General features: G+C 45.2%; 1 protein-coding gene across 8 annotated transcripts in view; it reads left to right on the top strand.

Moving 5' to 3' along the window:
• Positions 1–25,786, top strand: part of LOC117227160 (protein turtle) — a 142,064-nt gene that overhangs the window by 23,453 nt on the left and 92,825 nt on the right. For all 8 annotated transcript variants that reach the window (XM_076518498.1, XM_076518497.1, XM_076518495.1 and 5 more), the window contains exons 2-4: positions 16,803–16,930; positions 19,615–19,782; positions 20,445–20,758. In XM_076518498.1, the coding sequence (XP_076374613.1) occupies positions 19,634–19,782; positions 20,445–20,758 (463 nt within the window). In that variant the 5' untranslated portion in view covers positions 16,803–16,930; positions 19,615–19,633. The remainder of the gene's footprint in view (positions 1–16,802; positions 16,931–19,614; positions 19,783–20,444; positions 20,759–25,786) is intronic.

Here is a 25,786-nt window from a genome sequence, read left to right as displayed (position 1 = left end):
CTCGTTGTACAATGAATATTTGACGAGCTCGTTGTACATACAATATTTGTGTTGCTGAATTAAAAGCGAGCAACGCCTGTCCGTCGTTTTCCCGGCGGAACGTTCCCTTTCTTGGTAATCCGTGGCCGGTCTTTGTGTTCGCCCACGGATCGGCGAACTTGCGTCCCGGCTTTTAAGAGGCGAATGAAATTTCATCCCCCTGTTCGCCGTTTCCCCGGTCGGAATATCGTGGCGTTTCTGGCCGTTGGACAACAAGGCGAAGAGAGAGAAAGTTTTCGGCCCGTCGCGGTTCCAAGAGAGACAGAGAAAGAGAAAGAGAGAGAGAGAGAGAGAAGTTTCGCTTGTTCAACCCTGGCCGGGAACACGGATCAAACTTGAATAATTGAGTCCACTCGTTTATTCTCGCAGCCTCTCCGCGTGCCCCGCTTCGCCCGGAATCGAAACCGATGTTGGCGAATTGTCGCACGGCCGGGTTCGGACCACGCGAGTACATACGGGACCCCCCGGACCGCGCGCAATTTGTAGAGGAACCAACTCCCTCGAGACGTAATCCGGAGACCGATGGTTCGACTTACCGAATCAACAAGACAGAGGAGACTCTATGCAAATTCGATTCCCCCGCAGGCTGAAAGCGGCGGCGACCTGCCCGATAACTCCTCGACGAGTCCAATCGACGACGTTGCCTAACTCGATTGCTGTTAACAAACCCTAACCGTGTATACTTAACTGGCCGCGCCGTCGAGTATTCGGCCAACTCCTCCGACTGTGCTGCCCCGAGGAACTTCGGTTTCGGGAACTTTCGCCTGAATTTTCGAAGGACGTCTTCGGAATCTTGAGATAATAAATCGGATTTGCGGATTTTTCTGGTCGTAGCTGTGACTGCTGGGCGAAGGATTCTTTCTGGAACGATGATGCAAAGTGCATCGCTTCTGTATCGTTTGTAGTGCAGTGAATTTTTTCGCAATTGTCCTTCGGCTTGGAGATAAAAATGGACAAATCGGGGAGAGGAGATGCGATTTTTTAAGCCGGTTCGAACAATTGCACTGTTGCACTATTTTTGTTATAAAGCTGAGAGACAATCGGAGAGAATTTACTGTACTTTGTTCAAAATTGGAGTATCAAAGTGATTATATTTAATAACGTGATTTAATAAAATAGAAATATTTTGTTGCATGACTATGCATCGAATGAATAAAGTACACCGGGATCAATATTTTTAGCGTTCCTCGAATGAAATATTGTTTGAAATTAAAATAGCTTGAAAGTACAATATAGCTTGAAAAATTTTTCTGCAACGATTAAATATTTGATTCTTAGAAATATATTCTTTCGAACAGATAAAAAATATTTGATTCGTAAAAATACATTCCTTCGAACGAATAAAATATTTGATTTTTAAAAATACGTTCCTTCGACCAAATAAAATATTTTACACTTAAAAATATATTCTTTCGAACGGATAAAAAATATTTGATTCGTATAAATACATTCCTTCGACCAAATAAAATGTTTGATCTTCTTAAAAGCATGTTCTTTCAAACAAATAAAATATTTGATTCTCAGAAATACATTCTTCGTCGAAATGAAATATTTGTCTTTCAAAAATACGTTCTTCGAGCAAATCAAATATCCGATTCGCAAATGTACATGCACGATCTAAAATAAAACGTCCATTTACCATTTGCCATTTAAAACGCTATCTCGCTGAGCCGCCGGCCCCGGATCACGGAACGCTCGCGTTTCGTGAAAGGGCGCGCGCGGCCGTTTACAACGACAGTGACAGTAATAATTACCGCGATGGCGATAAGTATCTGCGGGACAAGTGGAGTACCAGAATTATCGTATGGAATCGCTTTGGTAGGCTTCCCGGCACGGCATAAGGTAATTTCTCCGTTGCACGTGTCGCGTTGCTCGACGAGACCGGGTTTAGGTACCACCGCGCCGGGTCCCGTGGAATTACTCGGCGGCTGCCCGGCACAGAAATGGCGGCGAGCACGCGATCCGCCCCGTTTTCGTTGGCGGAACGTCGCGTTGTCGCCAACCGCCTTCTAGAATCAGCCGCGATTGCGGCACGGAAGGAACACGGTTTGCTTTCGACGAGCCTGTTCGCCGGAAACGACGCGGGGCTTTCCTTTTCTTGTTTCTTTTTTTTTTTTGGAACGCCATTACAGTCTTCTTGTTACGTGCAACGAAACCTCGACGGTTTTTCACCGGCGAAGTGACGGCTTTGTGGAAAGGCTGACGGATCTTTTTCCGCAGATGGACCGCGGAATTTGACGGACTTTGATGCGACGTTTTAGAGACGGAAATTAAAATGGATATGACTTTCGGAGGTAAATTCTTTAGAGCATGTAGGCTCCGGCTAGGCGAATAGTGCTCTACGGGGCGAGAGGATAGAGTATTTGAAATGTGGGAGCGCCGAAGCCACGCCCATTTAGTATAGAACCGCCCACAAAATATAGAGACAGGGAAAGATAGTGTTTTCTGTTTGAAACGAGTGTAGCAGAGAGTCTGTATAGTCTTCAAGATTAGAATTGTGGAGGCTAGAAGGTTCCATTTGAGAACTTAGCCACGCCCGTTATTTGCAATTTATAGAAATATTGCAAAATGAGTGGTCCTCTATCTTTGATAAGAATAAATTCAGAGTAAAGGGTCACTGTCGTTAAAATCAGAATTCTGGAGGATATAAGGTTGTACTCTAGCACGTGTGCTCTTTGCCACGCCTATTACTAACATACAGCCACGCCCATTAACTGACAATCTACGTAAATATTGCAAGATAAATGGTATTGAAACTTCGAAAATTATAGATTCAAAGTAAAAAGTCGCAGTAACCTTTCAGATCAGACTTTTGCAAGATATAACCTCGCACTCCAGCACACGTGCTCTTTGCCACGCCCACTCGCAGCACTTGACCACGCCCGCTATCGACACAGTCCACGTCGAAAAGAGCGATCTACACGATCTCTGTTCACCAGACATTAAACTATACACCAGTAAACAGTCTCCACTACAATGTTCCAACTTTTCAACGGCGAGCGCAAGTTTCCGCGACGGCCACGCCCCCGGCTAAGACGATCCGTCTCCGCAGGGGATAGCAGGGGCCAAGATCTTAGACAGGCAATTTCCGGGATCCCCGATGTCCCGAAACTTTTCCGGGCGGAACAATTTCGATCGGTCCGCGCAGCGTTCTCCGGGGGTTGTTTCGTTGCGGTCGCCGCGAGCGGGGCAGCGTTTGCGACGGTCGAGGGGCTGGTTTTTGCTCGGCAAGTTTAATTAAAGCGAGGAGGCCGGTGTTCCGTGGCCGGGTTTCGGGTGTCCCGCGCGCGGTCCGCGATACATTTATGGAAAGGTTCCGGCGATATTTGCGGCAGGCCGTCGGCGGCGCGAGCCCCGAAGCATTTCGCCGCGATTCGCGGCGACTCGCTGCGCTGCGCGACGACCGCGGGCGCCGCAAAACGTGTCTGCTCCACGCCGCTCCGCACCGCTCCGCGCCGCGTCCGATCCGCGGCGCGAGCGCGCCGTCACCCCCGTCGACCGCAAAACTGCCAGCGGAATACCGAAACGCGACTAAACTGAGTGCACGAGAGCGTAGCCAGGCATCCGTGAAACGATATCCGGAGGAGCCGGCCCCGGCGCCGAAATAACTGAAACTTTTGCGGCCGGGACCCGCGCGGAGGGGCGCCGGATGCCGGGGATTCTGGCCGCGCGATCTCCGACAACTATCCCCGAGCCGGAACCGGGCAAGAGCTCGTCTCATTCCGCGCTCAGAAATGCCGAGCGGAATCGTTCGATCTCAGGCGGATCGGACACCGTCCGCACCGCCTCGATAACCGACGCTCCTTTCGCGCTGCTCGCCGAGGAAATTGCTAGATTGCTGACAGCGTGGATCGGGCGACTTCGATGTCGACTGTACCAATTTTCTCTATTTCCTCGTTCGTCCGCCTTGCGATTTTAGCGCGAGGCGAGGTGCTCTTCGTTGTCGCAGTTTTCTGGCGAAACGGATCTCTTGTGCTTGGATCTGCTTTCGATTTTGTTAGAAGCCTGATTTTATTTAAAGCAACGTTTGCAAGGTAGATGGAGTTTGTTAAGACGAAACTCTTGCTGTCTGTGATGATTATTTCAATTAAATATTATTTATTATTTTAACCTCGTCGATTTTTCTGAAGCTATTTCCCGGCAATTTTTCTGCTCGGCCGGATTTGCGGGCGATTTTTATGGAATCCAAAGTTCATAGAAACATTAAATATTGCTCCAATTGAAAAGGAAACGAATAATACGATAATATCTAGCAGATCGTGTACGAAATCTTCGTGTCACGAGTCCGACTCGTACTTCCAGTATAAAGGATTAAATTCGTGTATCGTTCAAGGTGGTCCGCTTTCGTCGCGCGTTCAAGAATGCCCGCAGAAATCCCGCGGAACGTTCGCGGAACAAATTCGATCGATATCTCCGGCTATAATGTTCGATAATTTCCATGGGTTTGGCGGGACGCGGGGGTTGTAGCGGGCCCATGGCGGTCGCCAGGGTGCCAAGAAATCGGGCGGCTTGAACGGCGAGCGGAACGACGGGAGCCCGGCACTTGGCGGATGAAATTTCTCTCGGCGCGGCGATATCCTTGGGGGCTTTACGCTTTCAGCTCCTGCGGGGTCTGGCTTATATTCGGTCCGCGGTGTAATAACGTTAAAGCTCCCCCGCAGTCCCGGTAAGAGAGTTCCTCAGCCTGTTCGCCGGTTATGAAAGACCGTAAAGCTTCCATTCCGCGGCGGTAGGACGCGGCGCGACGCGGGGCGGGAAACAACGGGCCGGATGACGCGCGAGAGACGCGGCGGCTTCGCTCGAATTTCTTCGCTCGAATTTCCACGCTCTCGAGTTCGAGGACCGCCGCGGAAAGAAGACCGCCGATTGGGCGAGCCGCGGATGCCAGACGACGACGACGACGATGACGACGACGGCTCGTCGACGAGGCCGAAGCCCGCCGAATGTGGAGCGAATCGGAAGTTGTCTCATCAAGTTTTCACCGTCGCCGCGCGCCGCGCCGGCTCCGTTCCTCCTCGGAACTTCCTCCCCGCGTTCACTTATTCATCCGCGAGGAGAGAAACAGGCTTCGTCCGCGGCCGGAAGCCGATCGATGAATCCGCGTCCCGCTTAAACCCCCGTCCGATGAAACGACAACTTCCGCCAAAGGAGTCCATGGAACTCGCTCCGCGCGCGATCGCGAATTCCGCCCGCGAATACGCCGCCGGAAGACCCAGCCAGCTTCTATTAAAACGCGAGTTCGTTCGTTCCTTCGGCCGCGAAGCCATCCATTTTCTTCTCCCGATCCTCCTCCCTTCCTCGGATTAATTCCTCGCGCTCTCGCGGAACACCCGCTCGATCGAACACGCTCTGCGAATTTTATGCAGTCGACGGTGCAGCGACGGGGACGCATTTCTCTTGCTGCGGAGACAATTGTTCGTCTTTGAACTCGCCGAACTTCCAGGGAGATTGTTGTAGGCTTCTTGGGCTCGTTTGAAAGGACGAACTCTATACTTTCGAAACCTAAACTTCGGCTTTCTTTTGGTAGCCTTTTGTCATGGAATGGGGGAGAGAAGGGGGGTTCACTCTTTATGCAAAATAAACATTGATTCTGTTAATCGAACTTGCAAATATAATTAATTCTTCTGAAAGAGTTATACTAATAATAATATAATATAATAATATGATAATATAATAATATAATAATATAATAATACAATAATACAATAATACAATAATATAATAATACAATAATATAATAATATAATAATATAATAATACAATAATATAATAATATAATAATATATTAATATAACAATATAATAATATAATACTATAATAATATAATATAATATAACTAATTCTTTTGTAAATGTAAGTAATTTTCTCGTAAATACAACTAATCCATTCGAAAGAATTTCCGCCGTCCGGTTTTCCGCGCTCAACCCGCTCGAAATCGAAAGAAAGCACGAATCGATAGGGGAAGCTGCAGGTGTCGAGCAATTTGCTAGCCGGCCGAGTTAAGTTTCGCGGGTGTCGAACAAGACCAAAGCCGGCGATGACACCGAAGATAGGGCACGGCGGGTGACGGGCCAACAAAGGTGGATAGATGGAGGGGCGGCGATACGGACCCGACAAGGGAAATAAAGGAAAGGATGAACGGTGAAGTGTCGGAGGGTCGGCCTCGTCGCTCTCTACGAGAGACGAACGTGGAAGAGAGTTCGGTGACGGACAGCAGGTGATACGCCGGAAATGGATTTTAAAGTGGGGGTTGCTTAAGGTGCGCCGCCTCCGGGGAAATCTCCGAATATCGACTTCGTAATATCGAGCCGAGGCGGTTGTGGAGGAGGGAGGAGCTCTCGCAGATTTTACGAGCACGACGCACACGCGAATCTCTTTTCTTTGGTCGATTGACGACCACTCGGTTTTGATCGCTTGACGCCTTTGATGACACCATGCTCGAGAATTTCGCGTAACTCGGTCGGAAAGATCGCGGATATGCAGGCGATCTTTTCTTGACGATTCTGGGCACGTGTTTGTTGCTTGAGCTATTTTCTATTTTCTATTTTCTACTTTCTATTTTCTATTCTCTATTCTCTATTCTTTATTCTCTACTCTCTACTCTCTACTCTCTACTCTCTACTCTCTACTTTCTACTCTCTACTCTCTACTCTCTACTCTCTACTCTCTACTCTCTACTCTCTACTCTCTATTCTCTATTCTCTATTCTCTATTCTCTATTCTCTATTCTCTATTCTCTATTCTCTATTCTCTATTCTCTATTCTCTATTTTCTATTCTCTATTCTCTATTCTCTATTCTCTATTCTCTATTCTCTATTCTCTATTCTCTATTCTCTATTCTCTATTCTCTATTCTCTATTCTCTATTCTCTATTCTCTATCCTCTATTTTCTATTTTCTATTATTCTATTTTGTTTTTCTCTGTTCTTTTCTTTCTTTGATCGAATTTTCTATCAAGATATGTATAATATATATAACATACAAAAAACATGTTTTATTACATTTTCAAAGTACGAATGAACATCCGAACTACCAAGATTTCACTAACCCCAACGCAACTCACGACGAAAGACAGAAAAAGGGATCGTTCTAGGATTTAAGTTGAGCGAACGAAAACCTTTTCTTTCATCTTTCATCAAGACTGGACCAGTCGGAGCTGGTATCCTTATAAAGAAACCGCCGAATAGTTCTCTCATCCGTACACCAATTACTTCCGATTCGTTCGTATAACTTCTTGATAAAGAAAAGCAATCAATTAGAAAATCGTCTCGCGAAGTTACGCCGGTTCTGTCGCCGTGAATTGTCTCCCCCTCCTCTCCATTATCCGAACAGCAATTCCCTCGGAACTTGGAAAAGAGTAGCGAGCAATTAGAAAATGGTCCGAGAAGGGTCAGCAGCTCGCGCCGTTCCGAAAGAGGGAATTTAGGCGCACTTTTGAGGTCGTGCTCTCACGACCCGGCCTCGCGCTCTTTCCCTTTGGCAGACTTTCGCGGGACCTGTCTGCTGAGGAAACAAGACCGTGTTATTCTTTCGTTCAAGAACCGGGCCGGGCTTTCTTCCGAAGGGCCGGCCCGCGTTTCTCTCGCCTTCGCGAACGCCGTCGGTTTTCAACCGGCGCAGATCGCGCGTAATTCACACGAGATAAAAGATTCCGTCGTCGATTTCAAAAGATAAGATAATCAAACGGACCTTTAACAGTTTCAATTTTATCTTGAAAATGCCGCAGCGAATTTCTCGCGGACGCGATAAAATCGCGCGCGCGGTTAATTTGTAATTCATGAACGAGCAGATTTTCGTCCGGTTGCCGAATTATGTTAAAAATCCAATTTGCCGAGCACAAATATGATTAAGTTACTAACGGCATCGAAACGTAACCGTTTTAATGGGAAATTGATTTTCCATTCTTTCCGCCGATATACTCGTCGCGCTGGACCAACTCCAGCGTTCCCCGCTAATCGGTCCGCCGCTCCCCCTTCGTCCCGCCAATTTCCCCGCTCTTTTCCTCGACGATTCCAATTCATCGGGTTTATCGGATATCGCGAAAGCGAGCCGCGTTATCTTGCCGATGCCTGGAATCGTCGAGATCGGACGGCGGCTCGGGGGCGTGCAACAGTTTACCCGGCGACGAACGTAGTTTCGAGAGCGTGCTGTAAACGAACGCGCCGCGCCCCGGAGTTGTTTTCCCTGGAGAAACATCTTCCGAAAAGTAGCCTGGAAAACGGCGTCGGCCAGCGTCGGTGGCGGGCCGCGAGGCGGGAAGGGCGAGGGGCTCGAGAGAATATGTCAAGTGCATTTGCACGAGTCCGCGTTACTCTTTCCCGTATACTTGACACATTTCCGCGGCAACGGCTCAAGGATGCCGTGCCGTGCCGGCGTGCAGGGGCTTCGGGCCGCGCGCGCGCGCGCACCGGCTAAAGTGCATCCGATTTTTTCCCCGGATGAAACGACGCTCCTTTGTGCGGCTGATGAAGTCTCCCCCGGCGTCGTTTATCCCGCTCTGTCTTCCGAGACCCGTTAACCGCCTCCCCCCTTGCCACGACCGTTGGCCGACCTCGGTTATTTCGAAAGCTTAGACTTTTAGAGTGCGCACTGCTTAGGCCCGTCACTATAATACGCGATTTTTCAAAGGGGTTTCCAGTGTTATTTTTGGGCTAATGTAAGCTGAAATTTAATGTCCTCGTGAAGCTATACGATATATTTGGGTGTCCCATAATCATGTTAATACTCGGAAAGGGTTTCCCTCCGGGAAGGGGATTCTCGAGGCGATTCGAAGCAACTTTCTCGTTAGCAAAAATGCGATCCGAGGCTTCGTTTTCGAGTTATTCGCGAAAAACGGCGGCCAATGAGAGGCGAGCTGGGCGGGCGCTAGGTGGCCGAGCCAATCAGCGGAACTGGGCGTCGACCGCTCGTTGGCTCCGCCGCTTACCGTCAGCCGCGCTCGTCTCTCATTGGTCACTGTTTTTCGCGAATAACTCGCGAACGATGCCTCGGAGAACATTTTTGTAAAGGAAAAAGTTATTTGAAATTGCTTCGGGGAAAAAAGGAAACTAAGACCGTCGATGTATTAGTTTCAATTTATTAAAATTATTTTTGAACGAAAAGAAAATGCTCTCGGCTCGGATATACTGCAATTGGTAGCCATTTAGAAGCAGACATTTTTTATTTTGCGTAAAGATGCGCAGTCTACTCATACGCGCGCTGAAAATTAATTGTAATTATTGAATTAATAAGTAAGCAGAATCATTTGACTAAAAATGTGCAATTTGGACAACAATAATAATCGTATCTCCTCTTCCCAAGTTGTCCATTTTTGCTTACAAGTTGACGGAAAATTAGGCAGAATTTACTGTACTTGACTATTGCCTCGTTCCGGTCGTAAGAGTTATGGTCGCCAGGATAAAGGGCACGTCGGACTATTCGTCAGCGGTCCAACAGAATCCAAAGGGTTCAGGTTAGAAGGGAACCACTCATTGCGGCCGGTGCAGGGATCCGCGGTGTATTGTCGGCCCGTGCATCTCGTCCTAAATGCATGTCCGCGTCAGCGCGACCCGGAGCCCTTTCATCGCGCACAAGAGCCTATGCGTCACGAGATCCGTTCGCACGTCCTTGCGGCACGATGATGATGAGTACGTTAATTATTACCATCAAGGTTCTGGGTTAACTGGAACCACGGCTAGTCGCGTTCGAATTTCGGCTTCTAAAAGGAAACGAACCCGAGGCCGCGCGGCGGCGGATGACGTTTGGCCAGCGTCGAAAGAAACAACCATGAAAAGAAGCCTGCTGCCCGCGATATACATCATCCGCGATTCCACGTGTTTGCTCTGCGGCGATGAGCCTCGGAGACACGCGGATCTTCTGTTCCCTAGGATAGCTGCAATGTTTCAATAATGTTGCTCCGCGTGTTTCGTCGATCGGGTACAGAGCGATATTTGAGAATATTTTTCTCGGGATCTGTAGGACTTAGATAGAAAACTGTTCCTGGGTTTAAAACGGCCTACTTTGGAGAGTAATTGAGAATTTTTTTAGTGGGAAATGTTTGTAGGTTGAAACATTATGGCAATTTTCTCGAGACCTTGTCGAGAAGACGATTTTCAGCGAACGTTCGATTTTTGACGACATAGTCGCTCGTTTCGAATTTTGTCTCCGGAAACTGCGAGGTTCTGTGCAAAAAGCGTTTGGCTGTTTAAATTAGCATAGTTTAGAGAGTAATTGAGAATATTTTTCATTGAGAAGTATGCATCGGTTGCAAAGTTATAGCAATTCTTCAGACGTCTTCTCGAAAAGACGATTTTCAGCGAACGTTCGTTTTTTAACGACATAGTCGCTTGTCTTGAATTTTTCCTCTGGAAACTGCGAAGATCCGTTCGAAAAGCGTTTGACTGTTTAAATTAGCATAGTTTAGAGTGCAGTTGAGACTTTTTTTTATTGAGAGATGCTCACCGGTTTCAAAGTTATGGCTATCTTCCATGGATCCTGTCGGAGAAGATCATCGCCGCTGCTCATTTAAACTGAACTGAAACGTGACTGGCTCATCGAAACTTAGAAAATCGGCACGATTCCAGCAGCACGCTATAGTCTCTAGACCTAGAACAAGCTGAAAGAACGTAGAACCGGACTAAAAATATTAATCCCCGAGAAACTGTCGATGGATTGAAGGCAGAATCGTCGAAGTCGCTGGTCCCTCGAATCGATGAAGAGAGAACGCGATAACAAACGACTCTCCCACGGAATAATTCAGATCGGCAACGTCTGTCGATTATCCAGCGACTCGCCTCGGAATCAGAATCCATTAACACAAGCCGCGTTCAATTTTACACTTCCGTTTGCCCGAGGTTCTCTATTCGGATCGATAACCGCGACCGCGACGGAAGGCCGGGCTGAAATATCGCCGCCGAGATTCCGCGGGAGCTCGGGTCGTTCGGCCCGGTTACATTCATAAAATGAGGAACGGTCCGCCACCGTTTACGATTATTAGCCTTTAACGCCGATATTATTCCGCGCCGGGGGGCCGCATTTTACTGTCTTCCCGTTCAGCTGGCCCGGATACGCAGTCTGCTCAACCGGCCACGCTTTCGTCTTCTTCAGGCCAGAAAACAAACAACCAGCGAACTGCGTTACAACCGGGATTCGGTACGGTTCGGTTGGTGCACGGTTAAATTTACAAGTCAAATTTACAAATTCGTGGTAGGTGCTTACAGATAGTTCGACCAGAGGCCCCATCTCTCTCTCTCTCTCTCTCTCTCTCTCTCTCTCTCTCTCTCTCTCAGTGACATCTGGTAGTATTCAATTGTTTAGATTTTTTGGACGAACAAAGAATTTTTCGAATTATTCGAATAAAGAATTGTTCGAATTATTCGAATTATTCCAATAAAGGATTGTTCGAATTATTCGAATTATTCCAATAAAGAATTGTTTGAATTCTTCGAATAAAGAATTATTCGAATTATTCGAATAAAGAATTCCTCGAATAAAGAATCACTCGAATAAAGAATATTCAAATAAAGAATTATTCAAATAAAGAATTATTCAAATAAAGAATCACTCGAATAAAAAATCACTCGAGTAAAGAATTACTCGAATAAAGAATTATTCGAACAAATAGAGAAACGTGCGACGAATTATTTGAATAAAAAAATGATTCGAATAAATAGATAGAACAACTAACGACGAATCATTCGAATAAAATATTGGATCGAAAGGAATTCATTAGAATAAATTATCATAGATAAATCTTTCTTGGAAACGATTCGGATAGCGGTCAACTGTGCTCCGTAGGAGCCATTTAACTGGCAACCCGTCAGCACCTTCGACGAGCAGGAGACCGAGGGGGTGCTAATTGCGGACCCGGAGAGGAATGTCCTGCTTCGAACAATGGCACATGTCGTCCGCTCAATTCCAGCCTACCGAACGGCCCCACGACATCACCTGTCATAGCTCGTCTTCGTGTTCCACGGTTATTAGCGCTGAGCCGGTGGGAGTCGCGGTATCCGTGGCCTCCTTTCAGCCGCATGGGCCACGCACCGGCCACGCGTCGGCCACGCATCTCGATGAAATCGTTCGAACCCGAAGAATCCGATTTTTGGGTCAAAAGTGTCGAGGCGTCGCGAAAATTCGATGGGACACGGCGAAACTTTGACTTCGCGCGATGTTCGAGCGTGGCTCGAGCCGAAGTTCATGTGTCTAGTCACCCATTTTCGCCGGCTCATTGCCGGCAGAGCACATCTGACTAATTGGCCGTTGTTCGACAGCTCCCACGTGACCCTCTGTCAGGCCTCGATCGAGCAGGAAAAATGATTGTCAGCCGTCATACCGTGGTCGAGCAGCCTCTGGCGCACGGCATCGATCACGATGCTAATTAACTGGCCGGAACTCGGAACTTAATTTCGTAGAAAATCGAATGGCACGGTGAAAAATGAAAAAATTTTCAATGAAAATAAAAAGTGAAGGTAAAGGTGAACGTTTTGACGTCGATGGCGAAGGATATAGGACGCAGCTGGATACTTCAACCCTTCTTGAAGCATTCTAACAAGCTGTGAACAGTAGGCTGACGTTCTTCGATTATTATAATTTTTTAACCATATATACGTTCCAAAAAACTGTGTAAAAATATGATATCGTGTACATACATAATAGAATAGTGGTTATTTATCCTTAATATCCTTATAAAGGCTGTCGAAAAATCTAAAATAAAAGGATTCATGCATAAAATCTCGACTTCAAATAAAATCAAGAAATAATTCAATTTTCGAAGCAAAAATTAACATATGTAAATTAATAATGCTCACAAATTCAGCAACTAAAATTTGAAAACAGTGATAGCAATGAAAACAACACAATTTTCTTCTATTCTAACTTAATTCAATCGAATTAACGTGCCATAGTCGGTCAAACAATCCGTATCGCATTTTTCATTTTACAATTATTGAAACGATGAAAAGCTGCTTGCATTGATAATTGTCGAATATATTTCTTCGTTCGGGCTGTTGTAAAAATTCTGAAAAATTCGAATAAATTCAATCGTGCAATTCTTACAAGGCAACGCGCATCGGTCGTTTTTAGAGCTCGATCGGTTCAGCGTTTCGACTCGATGAGAGCAACGTTTCGATAAAGGAGAGCTTTGGCTGGCCAGCGTCCACGATAGAATTGCGACAGCGTTGCACGAGGGAACAGGCGTCGGTCCATGATCAAACATGTTATTTTTGGCCCGCGATTAGCAACGATCGCCGGCGGAATATTTATTGCCGGCAGGTGACAGCGCGTCGGTGCGCCGATCCACCAATCAATTCCGAAGGGAGGCGAGTTTATTACTTGCACCGCCCGGCCAAATTGCCGAAAGTTCGCGGTCAATTTCGCGTCCGCGATCTATCCATCTAGTGGCGCCGCCATCAACTTCTCCCGTGCCGCCCGGCCCGTGTAATTAACCCTTTCGATATCGCAATCATAGTCGCGCCGGACAAATTGGCTTCGATACGCTACCGGACAACTATGGAAGCGATCGCGCTCGGCTACCGATATTTCCGAATTTTTTCAGCCCCGGCAACCGCGTGCTCCGTTCAAGATGCGTTCCATTGCTTCAAGCAACACGGTTCGGAGAGTAATTGGTAATTTTTTCATCGGGGAATATTCATTGGTTCCGAAGTTATGGCAATTTTCCAGGGGACCGTTTTAAAAATCGATTCGCGGCGAATGTACGGTGTTCAGTGACATAGCCGGTCGTCTCGAATTTTTTTTCTTGGAAATCGTCCAGCTCTGTTCGAAGAACGTTTGATTGTTTAAATTCGCATAGTTTAGAGACTAATTGGTAATTTTTTCATCGACAAGCATGCATCGGTTGCGAAGTTATGGCAGTTTTCTCGAGATCTTGTCGAAACGACGATTCCCTTTGATCGTAGAACTTTCAACGGAATAGTCGATGATCTCGAATTTTTTCTTCGGGAACTGAGGAACTCCGTTCGCAAAGCGTTTGATCGCTTAAATACGCATAGTTTAGAGACTAATTGGTAATTTTTTCATCGACAAGCATGCATCGGCTGCGAAGTCATGGCAGTTTTCTCGAGATCTTGTCGAAACGACGATTCCCTTTGATCGTAGAACTTTCAACGGAATAGTCGATGATCTCGAATTTTTTCTTCGGGAACTGAGAAGCCCCGTTCGCAAAGCGTTTGATCGCTTAAATTCGCATAGTTTAGAGACTAATTGGTAATTTTTTCATCGACAAGCATGCATCGGCTGCGAAGTTATGGCAGTTTTCTCGAGACCTTGTCGAAACGACGATTCCCTTTGATCGTAGAACTTTCAACGGAATAGTCGATGATCAATTGGTAATTTTTTGATTGAAAAATATTTAACGTGCGCGAGGTTCTAGCAAATTTTACCGTTGATCGTTGCTGAAAAAGCGCCGGCATTGAGGATCGAGTTTCGCGTAATATTTGCGTAATATTAATCTTCTCTGATTTCTTTGACCGGAAGCATCGCGAATTAAATGCTCGCGTAGAGCTCAAAGAGTCCGCGTGCCCGGTTCGGGTCAATTTCACCTTTGCTTTTGATGATACCTTGCTGGTATAGGATCGGGCGCGCGCGCTGATTTATTTGGCTGCATATAAAATGTTAAACAGCCATGATTCGATACGCTAACGTAAATGATTTAAATGGCAAATCCTTGGTTCCGCTGTCGCGTCCAGGTGAACGGCTGCGTTTGAATTTCGCGAATTAAAATGGATCAGAGTTGATATTCGATTCCGGTGGAAAAACGTGCCCGCGGCTTTCTCTCTCTCTCTCTCTCTCTCTCTCTCTCTGCGCCGAAATATGAAATGTTCATAATTTATCGTCGAAATACAATTTGAAATTAATAATTTTTCATTTAACGTTCCGCGGTCTGCATAGAGAGACGAAATCCGGTTTTAATACGGAAGATTTCAATGCAACGATTTCAAAAAGCTCCGCGGCGGGCTCTTCTCGCGAAACGACGAAATTACGATGGTCGCTCGAACATTGTTTCACGGTTCGTTAAGGAGCCGTTCACGAACTTTCTGATTTTCTCATCGCCCGTTGCCGTTATTAGCAGTAAATCATCCGGCGGAACGGACTCGTTAGGAACACACACACAATGGAAGAATAGAGAAATTAATTATAATTGTACCGCGATTAACTTACCGTTGCCACGGAAACGTAGAATTATTTAGAGGTCGATTAATTCTCACGGTTAATTGATAAGCGTCCGCCCGTCGGATTTCCATTGAAAACAATTCGCCACTGCGGAGACTGGAGGTCGAGCTGACTTGCTTTGCGGAGGGGGTAATTCTTATAAATAGAGACGTCACGAGATAGCAGCTATCAGTTCGCCACAATAATAAATTTGTAATAGAAGTTACAATTTTAACAGATTTTTAATAGAAATTTAAATAGATATTTAAATAGAAACTTTAATTATAATAGATTTTTTAACAGACATCTTGATCATAATTCACATTTTAAATGGGGATGAAATTTATTATAATAGATCTTCTATGCAAAATTTGATTATAACGAGATTCGAGTTTCAATTTTAGCAGATTTTCAATATAGAAGTCTAGATTATAATTAATTTTAAACGAGGGTGAAATTGATTACAGCAGCTCTTACATGTAAAATTTAATTATAAAGAGTTCTGATTACAAATTTTAATTCTAACAGAATTTCATAGAAGTTTAAACGTTGATAAATTTTTACCAGATATTTAATTAGAAGCTTAAATTAATTAATTTCGAATAGGGATGATGTCAACGTTGTATCTCTGAAAGATCTCCAAAGAATCGTTCGAAGAGTTTCCCCAATCGAGAACGAACTCCATCGAAACGTGACGGTGGTCCAGGGCCGTGCGAAGTTGAAGGGACAGCGGCCGTCAAATATTGGCGGCGATTTAGCCCCCTTGGCCAGGGGCGAAACCGAATCGATCGAACGGTGCTCGGCGTCTGAGCACGTATTTTGCTAATCGATTCGATTCAGGCCCAGCGCCGGCCGGCTGGAATTTCAACTAGCCTCCGGAAGAAAGCAGTCGTGCTCGATAATCACGATGTAAGCGCGCGTGTAATACGTACACGCGTCGACCCCGTGTAAGGGTCCCCAGGGTTAACGTTGTACCAAAGTACCGAGCAGCGGATGATACGTGCTCGCCTAACCGTCTAATTTTCTTTTCCTGGAATAAAGAGTCGATGACTTAACTTTTTCATTTCTAATTTTTGTCGCGATTTGGAGGTAGTTCGAATGCAATTCGGAGGAAATTCGGAGGCAATTCGGGGCAATTTGAAGGCAATTCGGGAAAATTCGAGGGAAATTGAGGGCAATTCGGAGACAATTCGAGGGCAATCCGGGTAAATTCGAATGCAATTTCCAGGAAATTCGAAGGCAATTCGGAGGCAATTCGCAAGAAATTCGGAGGCAATTCGGAGGCTTTTCAGGGAAACTTGTAGGCAATTCGGGGCAATTCGAGGCAATTCGAGGACAATTCGGGGGAATTCGGAGGCAATTCGAGGGAAATTCGCAGGCAATTCGAGAGAAATTCGGAACAATTCGGAGCAATTCGAAGGAAATTCGGAACCCACGTGATACGATTCGAAGGCAATTCGGTGGCTTCATGCCACGATTCGACGATCACGTACCTAGTACAGTAATTTCTCCCTAATTCGTGTCAGATTGCGCACAGCAGTGGGACAATTTGGGAAAAGGAGATTTGGCATTTTCCGGGAGAAATTACTATATCCGTTTCTCTTTCTTTTCGGTTGCAGGTGATGCTAGCGGCACGCTGCGGGGGCTGAGGTGGCTGTTACCGAGGCTGAAGAAGTGGCGAAGTTGCTGAAAATCGGCGCCGGGAGCGGAAGATCCGGGCAGCGGTAGTGGTGGCGGAACGGCAGGGGTGAGTTTCCATACTTTCGCGTTTACCTCTGCGATTTTCGAACTTTCCGAGCGAGAAGTGCCAATTCTAATTTTCGATTTCGTCGAACAAATTAATCGACGTTGGATAGAGTCTACTTTTTTCAATTAATTCGCCAACTTTAGAGCTTCGCGGTCCATTTTCACGCGGCGAAGGAATAATTCGTGAAATAGAGGGATGTACTTTTCGATTTTCAAATTAATTAGCCGAATTAATTAGATCTTGCGCGCCATTTTCGCGCGACGAAGAAATAATTCCTAAAATGGATGTATATACTTTCCGGTTTTCAAATTCATTAGCCGAATTAATTAGATCTTGCGCGCCATTTTCGCGCGCCGAAGGAATAATTCGTGAAATAGACGGATATACTTTTCGATTTTCGAATTCATTAGCCGAATTAATTAGATCTTACGCGCCATTTTCGCGCGACGAAGAAATAATTAGTGAAATAGAAGTATATACTTTCCGATTTTCAAATTCATTAGCCGAATTAATTAAATCTTGCTCGCCATTTTCGCGCGACGAAGGAATAATTCCTAAAATGGAAGTATATACTTTCCGATTTTCAAATTCATTAGCCGAATTAATTAGATCTTACGCGCAATTTTCGCGCGCCGAAGGAATAATTCCTAAAATGGAAGTATATACTTTCCGATTTTCAAATTTATTAGCCGAATTAATTAGATCTTGCGCGCCATTTCCGCGCGACGAAAGAACAATTCCTAAAACAGTGCGATACAGCTTTCCGATTTCCGAACTCATTAACCGAATTAATCAGATCTTAAACACCGTTCCGGCGTTCACGACCGAAAAACAATTCGTCGGATAAAGCCCGCGTGCCGATTTCATTAGCGTAACCACGTACACCTTACGGGGGCCATTCACGTATGACAGAAACGATTGAACAAAGCGCGGAGAATCTAATTTCCAATTTCGTTAACCACATTAATTGGAGACCCCCGGGGCCATTTTCGCGCGCGTCGAAGGGGACAGCTCGCGGGATAAGATCTCCGTTCGAATTTCCATTTTTATTACCGAAATTATTTACGCCCGTCGTTCCATTTCCGCGCGCGGTTTGTCGCGCGCCGAACGCTACGTTCTTTTCTCGGGTAAACAGAATCCCGGAACGAAAAAGATTGATCGAGTGTCGGGTTTCGGAGCGGGCCGAGTGGGCGAGGGTTAATTAGAATTCGCGAGCGGGTGCAAACAAGTTTTTATCCTCAATTTAAACAGAAAGAGAGAGGGAGAGAGAGAGAGAGGTTGGCTCCGACTGGCGGCGTCGAAGCGGATTCTGATTGAAAATAGCGGAATCGTGCCGTGAATGGACGATCGTATCGGGAGCCTCGTCGAGCGTCCGATATCCTGGCTCCGGTATCCGGCGAAGTATTCGAGCCCGAGGCGGCCCGAGCCGGCCCGATCCACCCCTGGCGATGTTAGACGCCGGCAGCCGCCACCGCGGGCCGGTAGACATCTGCGAGCAGACACGAGCCGAGGGAAACCGGAACGCGACGGGAAACCTCCTCGTTCCACGTTCCACCGGGGGCCGGCTGCTACCGGCATTCGTGTCGAATCGAACCAATCGAGCCCCTTTATCGAACGATTCGGCCTCTCCGGTTCTCGAGCAAGTAATCGGGTCGCGATAAGAATCGAGCATTAAACCGCCTCGCCGATCGATTAAGGCATTATCTCGCGATATTATGCTGCTCTTTCTCTCTTTCCTCGTCTATCTTTTGCCACGGCAATCGCGGCCAGAGGTTCCCAATCAGCGTTTCACCCGGCGGTCTCGGACCGGAAACAAAATTCTTTCGATTTTAGCGTTTTTTGAAAAGCAACGCGTGTTTCTCTATCGATTCGTTCGACGAGAAATTCGAGTGTGGATTTTTTTAATCCAGGCGGATTTTTTAGATCCGCCGGTTAGAAGACTGCAATTTTTATGGTTGAAGGGGGGGGGGGGGTTGAAGGCAGCAATTCTTGCTGAAGGTCATCGGAAAGGGTGTAACTGTGATTGATCTTGAATGAAGGGTTAATAGTGTGAGGAGTCATGGAAAGAATGTGCTTGCGATCTTTGTAGAATAACAATTAAAGATTACCATGTATAGATTACTATTTTAAAATATAGGTTAAAATTGTACACATTTAGATTGTCATTTTCCAAATATAGATTACAATTTTCTAAATTTGAATCGTCATTTTATAAATAAAGATTGCCATTTGATAAATATAGACTGCAGTTCTAAAAATCTAGATTGCCATTTTAGAAATATAGATTACCATTTTAAAAATGTAGATTATAGTTCCACAAATTTTGATTATCATTTTATAAATATATATTGCCATTTCACAAATATAAGCTGCAGTTTTAAAAACATAGATTGCCACATTTACAAATATATAGATTGCAATTCTAAAAACATAAATTGCCATTTCACAAATATAGACTGCAATTCTAAAAAATAAAGATCGTCACTTCACAAATACAGACTGCAATTTTACAAATACAGTTCATCATTTTGCCCCCGTTCTCGCTGAACCACCCCCAAAAAAGTCCACCCCCGATCACAAATTAAAACGAAACAATCGAAACAGTCTGAAACTCCTCGAGTTTGGCCTCGCATTATCAAGGTCCGTGGAACGACATGTATTCACCGGTGCTCTATAATTCGCAGGTACTATGGGAGCGGGGGAATGGGGGGCGGAGGAGGGCTACAAGCCACGGACCTCCGGCGAAGGCTCGAGTCCCGGTGTTCAGGAAGCACTCTTCCCCAGAGCCCTCGTTCCTTAAGGCACGATGGTTCCTCGGAAACGGATGGAGGCCACCGCGACCACGAGGAAAGGTAAACGATACACACGTGTATACAAGTTGTCCCAACAATGTTGCAACTCTCTGAGAAGAACGAGTCCTGGGTTCATTCGAAGGAACTTTCCCCTTGGCGAAAATGTTCTCCGTCATTTTACCAACCAGTTATTAATTAACGAAGATATTATCATTTCATCTACTTCATTTCATTCAAATATTTTTGGCACACCCTGTATATCCGTATCAATGTACAACCCCTGACAAAACATATTGGAACACCCTTTAAAGCGCAATAACTTCTTTAAAACTCGACTAAATGTTTGAAATACTTTCTCTCTGATTTTATTATTACTTGGAATAACCAAAAAAAAAATTATTAAAAACTCGTGCGTCTTAATTTTGTTAACTATAACAAAAATTTAAATAAAAAATGCTTGTAGATCTAGGCAAATTGCACCGAATATTTATATAATATAAAAAGAATTTATATAATATAATAAAAGAAGTATTGTAGAGTCGTCGTTTAATAAATTAGACGTTTCTAAAAAAATTCAAGTCGTTCAGTCGAGTTTCCGAGAAAGTTATTTCCAGTGGTATTATATACGCGATCGACTGGGACAGCTTTCGGCTTTTGTATCGATGGAAACGCGGAGGCGAGCCCGGCGATTCGTGGAACGAGAAAATTGATTTTTCCGACAGGGTTGGCCTGCAAGCGACCCTCGCTTCCGGTCAACCGACTTGTACAGGTTCTTCCCGGCCGTGCAGGCGTCAGGAGGACGAAGAGAATGGCCACGAGAAACGTGTGAGAAGGTCGAAGGGCGGGGGCGGCCTGCTCGGCACCCTCTACGGAAAGCTGAGGAGGATCTCCGTCGGAGGATTCCTCGGCAACGAAACCGAAGAGGATGAGACTGGCAAGAGGCATCGGTTCCGGTGGTGTCGCAGGGACTTCCGGTGGATCGCGGATGTGGCGACGAGGACCCTGCTCCTCGGTATCGTGCTCTTCGTCACGCCAGGTGACCGCAATATGCTCTTTTTATACACGTTTCAGTCTATTATTCTCAGTTGACGCGTTTAATTTCGTCCGGTTTCCAAATTATTTTGATATTTCTGCGACTTTTTTAGGAAGATGCCGGTAGAGATTGTTCTTAAAGGGCTATGGTTTTTGAAAGTACGTGCATTGAACAGATCGTACTAATTTTTCTGTCGAGAAAACATTAAAATTTCCCGAGTGACAGTCAGATCCCCAGAATATAGCTTCGCTCCATATCTTTGCATATCACAGGCAATCCAAGAATTTTTTCTGGAAATGTGCATCTACTATGCCTTCAATCAAATACCTTGTACGAAAGTACATAGTTTGAGCAATCGATACTAATTTTTCTGTTAAGAAATCTCCAAAATTGCCCAAGTGACAGCCATATCTCCGAGACATAGTTGCGCTGCACAACTTTGTCCTACAACAATCGTGCATCAGTACCTTCAAGAATTTGTTTCTGAACTTGCGCATCATCTCCCTCCTCAAACGAACACCTAGTACGAAACTGCATACATTGAACAGCCTGTAGTAATTTTTTCCGCCGGGAAATCTTGAAAACTGACGAAACGGCGGCCGTATCGCGACAACAGCGTGTCGCGCGTCGAAGAGCTCCCAGAAAAGCATGACCTGCTCTCTGTGATTATGCTCGACGGAGAAGGGACGTTAGGGTTAAAGAATCGGTCGGTTGTTCGAGTCGGTAGGCGGCGCAGCATCGATCGCATGTGCGAATTGGAAGCCCCGGTGCCGACGAGCTGTCAGAAGCGATGCGGATGTTTGTTGATCCCTTTGCGCGGCAAGCACTCGAACACGCGTTTGTTTCATTACCGTCTGCCGGTTACCCGCGTTGTACATCAATTACAGGAGCTCGCTAATCAGAACAAGTCTACCGAGCCACGGTAATGGCTTTCCATCGTCCCTCAAGTACGATCGAGCCGATCGATGCCGGATTGAATGCGAGGGCGGCTGGATGCGCGTAGGTCAGACCCGTAATCACGTCGATTGAGATCGAGCGGAGGGTTTCCGTCAAGATGCCTCTCGCGATTGGTAATACGTGTCTGCCATGCGGCGTACAATTACGCGTGCACTCGCCTCGCTCGTTCCTCACGCCGGAAACCTGATTCCGCTCCTAGCCTCTCCGCTCGCGCAACCGTGCTTTTTACTCGTCTCTGTATCTCCGCGCATCTCTCGGCTATTCTCGGTTAACCCCTCCGCCGTCACTGCGAACAGTAAATACTCCGTTACGCGCGTTCTCGATCATACGATATTGTTGTGCTCGGCCGCCTTTTGCGGTCCCCGTTACGCGGCAGAGTTTAACCCTTTCGGAATTCCGCTCGGCGAAAGATAAGGCGCCGAGGTTTATTCGGCGATTTATATTTTCGTGTGGAGTGCCGATGAGATTTATGGCATTTAAAGTGACGCGATAGAATATTTACAGATGAATAATAAATTAACGTGGATGATTCTGATAGTCTGAATTATTACTGGCATAATTTCTCGAATCAATTTCTATTCGACTGATAATAATATTTGATAACGTTTAATAATGTAAATAGAATTTTAGTCGAATAACGTTTCGAATAATAAATAGAATAAACGTTTCACACGAAATTTTGTTCAAACAAAATATCGAATAAATTATCCGCGTGTTATATTTTATTCCAATAAAGCATAGAATAAATTATCCGCGTAGAATTGTATTTAATTATAATGCAGAATAAACTCCACGCATGAAATTTTATTCAAATTAAATACAGAACGAATTCTTCGAATTAAATTGTATTAAAATAAAATATAGAATGAATCCTTCGAATTAAATTGTATTCAAATAAAATATAGAATGAATTCGTCGAATTAAATTGTATTCAAATAAAATACAGAACAAATTCTTCGAATTAAATTGCATTCAAATAGAATACAGAATGAATTCTTCAAATTAAATGGTATTCAAATAAAATATAGAATGAATTCGTCGAATTAAATTGTATTCAAATAAAATACAGAACAAATTCTTCGAATTAAATTGCATTCAAATAGAATACAGAATGAATTCTTCAAATTAAATGGTATTCAAATAAAATATAGAATGAATTCATCGAATTAAATTGTATTCAAATAAAATATAAAATGAATTCGTCGAATTAAATTATATTCAAATAAAATACAGAATGAATTCTTCGAATTAAATTGTATTCGAATAAAATATAGAACGAATTCTTCGAATTAAATTGAGTTCAAATAAAATACAGAATGAATTCATCAAATTAAATTGTATTCGAATAAAATACAGAACGAATTCTTCGAATTAAATTGTATTCGAATTAAATACGGAATGAATTCTTCGAATAAAATCGTATTCCAATAAAATACACAATGAATTCTTCGAATAAAATTGTATTCCAATAAAATACACAATAAATTCTTCGAATTAAATTTCATTTCATTCGAAATCGAATTGAATAATAATACAATTATAATAAACAATAATAAATAAAAACAAATTTATTCGGCTCGAATAAAACATGCCCATTAACTATTCGAAACGAATCTCGTAGCGTACGCGACATCACAGGGCAACGATCTGCCTCTTGTTCTTCTTCGAAATTACAACCCCTTCCGTGTTCCATACGTTTCTTACGCGCAGTCTGGCAAAGCAGCTAAAATTCTTTGGCAGAGAGAGAGAATACCGACCGAAATATGGCGCCGGTAGGAAACGGAGATCCCGTCGTCGGTGTGCGCGACGTTATCGGATAACAGTGTTCGAAGTTCGAAGATGCAGTAACTTGGCCGATTTCTGGGATTCTGGGACGCGGTTTCGGGATTGCATTACGGCCGGCGGCTCGTTCTCAAAGAAGTCGCGAAAACAAATCGATGTTTTCCAGCACTCCAGTTTCCCCTGTCCATGGAAACCTGGAGAGTTCGCGGCGCTCATTTGTCACCGGGAGCGACGTGCTCCGAATCCCGGCGACTCGGTGATATACCGATCCCCGGGAGGGATTTTTCGAGCGTTCCTCGGATTTTTTCGCGCTCCGGTTACAGTTTCCGCCGGCCTCGGTCGTTGGACAAAATGGTCGCGCGTCGGACGTCCGAAATATCGATGGCGAACGTGTAAGAATCGACGGAATCTTCGACGCGAATATTCTTTGCACCAGGGTTTCATGGAACCCGTCGAAATGGCGGGTCGCTGATTTTTTAATTTTAATTCAATTTTTAAGAGTTATTTGTTCAATGCAGCTATCATTTGCGACAAATATTGCAACGACCCTCGCTCAAAATCCGAATAAACGTGTCACGGTTACTTTCATAAATTATTCTGAAACAGCTGTTTTTACCGAAATCGTAAATCTAGTGTAATAATCTCGTATCGCATAAATCTTGTGCCACAAGAGATGCGAAAGTGTTCTAATAAATTATTTGATACCTGTAAATGTAACATTCTTATCGACTCGTTAAAATTGTTAACAAGAAAAACGTACGTGCACGTTGCAATTAACGCGGACAATTTCTATTTCGCGCGAAGATCTCTGCTTCAACAATGAAAGTTTCAACGATACCGGTGGATTCTTTCTCTCCTTCTTCCGTTTAAAATTGCAGCTACCCCATTTGTGACGTAAATACACGTGTAAAATGGCCTAATAAAAAGTCTAATAACGGGACCGCGGATCGTTATGCAAAGTAGAAACTTCAGAAATTGCAGGAAGCGCAAGAAACCAGCAAGATAAAAATTCCGTTCATTAACGCTTTAAGCGAGCTATTAATAATATATATAGGTTAAATTCCTAATTATTCCTAAGTTCCTAAGATCCTAAGTTATTTTGCGATCGATTCAAATTTATTTCTGTGCACCGATTCAAATTTTACCAAATTATTTTTATCGTATATGCATAAAATCCGCTGTCCACTAATAACAATACGGATGGCCCTAAAGGGTGCAGTGGCCTAAAGAATGCACTGGCGTAAAGGATGCACCGGCCTAAAGGGTGCACATCCACCCTAATGTCCTGGAATCGTCGCTAATGCCTCGAGACGTTGCACGCGTGGGAATAACTTGATAGCGCGGGGTGCAACAAAATCCAGCGAGAGAGAGAGAGAGAGAGAGAGAGAGAGAGAGAGAAAGAGAGAAAAGGAGAGAGTGCTAAACGGGAGAAAAAGGAGAGAGCCGTCGCGCGGCGCGAGAGGTTCGCAGTTTTTTTTCTTTCTTCGTTTCCCGGCGAAGCATTTCTATCGCGTTTATTTACGGCCGTTGAGCCGAGGCAGAAAAATCTGCGGGCGGCGCACTTAACCGATTTACCGGCGACGGGATGAATAAAGTGACGTCAATGCGTGCTCGTTTCAAAGGATGCTTTCTCCTTTCGACGCGCGCGAGCGCCCTTACGACGCTCGTTAGCTTCATCAACGGGAACAATTTCATTAAAACTCAGTCTTCGCCGGCGGAAAGCTCGTTTTACGCGTGCGGCTCTTCCCTCCGTTCTGTTCCCATCGCGACATCGTCGTCCCCGTCGTAGCCGTCGACGCCGCTAACGATGCGCGCCCCGTGTGCCCCGCGGAAAATTATGAATCGATGTAATTTACCCCCCCCCCCTCCCCGCCCCGCGCTTCTTACCCTTTGTGGCGGAAAACGCCGGCGTTCCGACTCGTTTAGCCGAGCCGCGGCGCGGCATTTCAAAGACGAACGACGACGGTGTGCCGTTCGAATCCCGCGACTCGACTAATCGCGGATCAAAGAACCGTCTTGAACGGAAGCCGTCGAACGAACGTCGCTTCGCAGCATTCCCGCTGCTGCTGCTGCCTGCGCTGCCTGCGTTTATTAACTATTGTAGAATCCGTGACAGCAGCTTCTTGCGACCAGACCGCGGACCTTTTGTGCGAAGTCAAAGCTTTCTTGCGTCAATCGCGAGGGATTCGAGCCGGATGGACGTCTCGTTCTTCCTTTCATCATTTTAATTGGTTGATACTGGCATATGTTTTTTCTTCGGTCATCTCAACTCTTTCGCCGTTTCAACGTTTC

This window comes from Megalopta genalis, chromosome 2 (genome assembly GCF_051020955.1).
Source record: "Megalopta genalis isolate 19385.01 chromosome 2, iyMegGena1_principal, whole genome shotgun sequence".
Classification (NCBI taxonomy): domain Eukaryota; kingdom Metazoa; phylum Arthropoda; class Insecta; order Hymenoptera; family Halictidae; genus Megalopta; species Megalopta genalis.
Note: the sequence above shows the minus strand (reverse complement) of the source record. Positions and strands in the feature narration are given on the sequence as shown.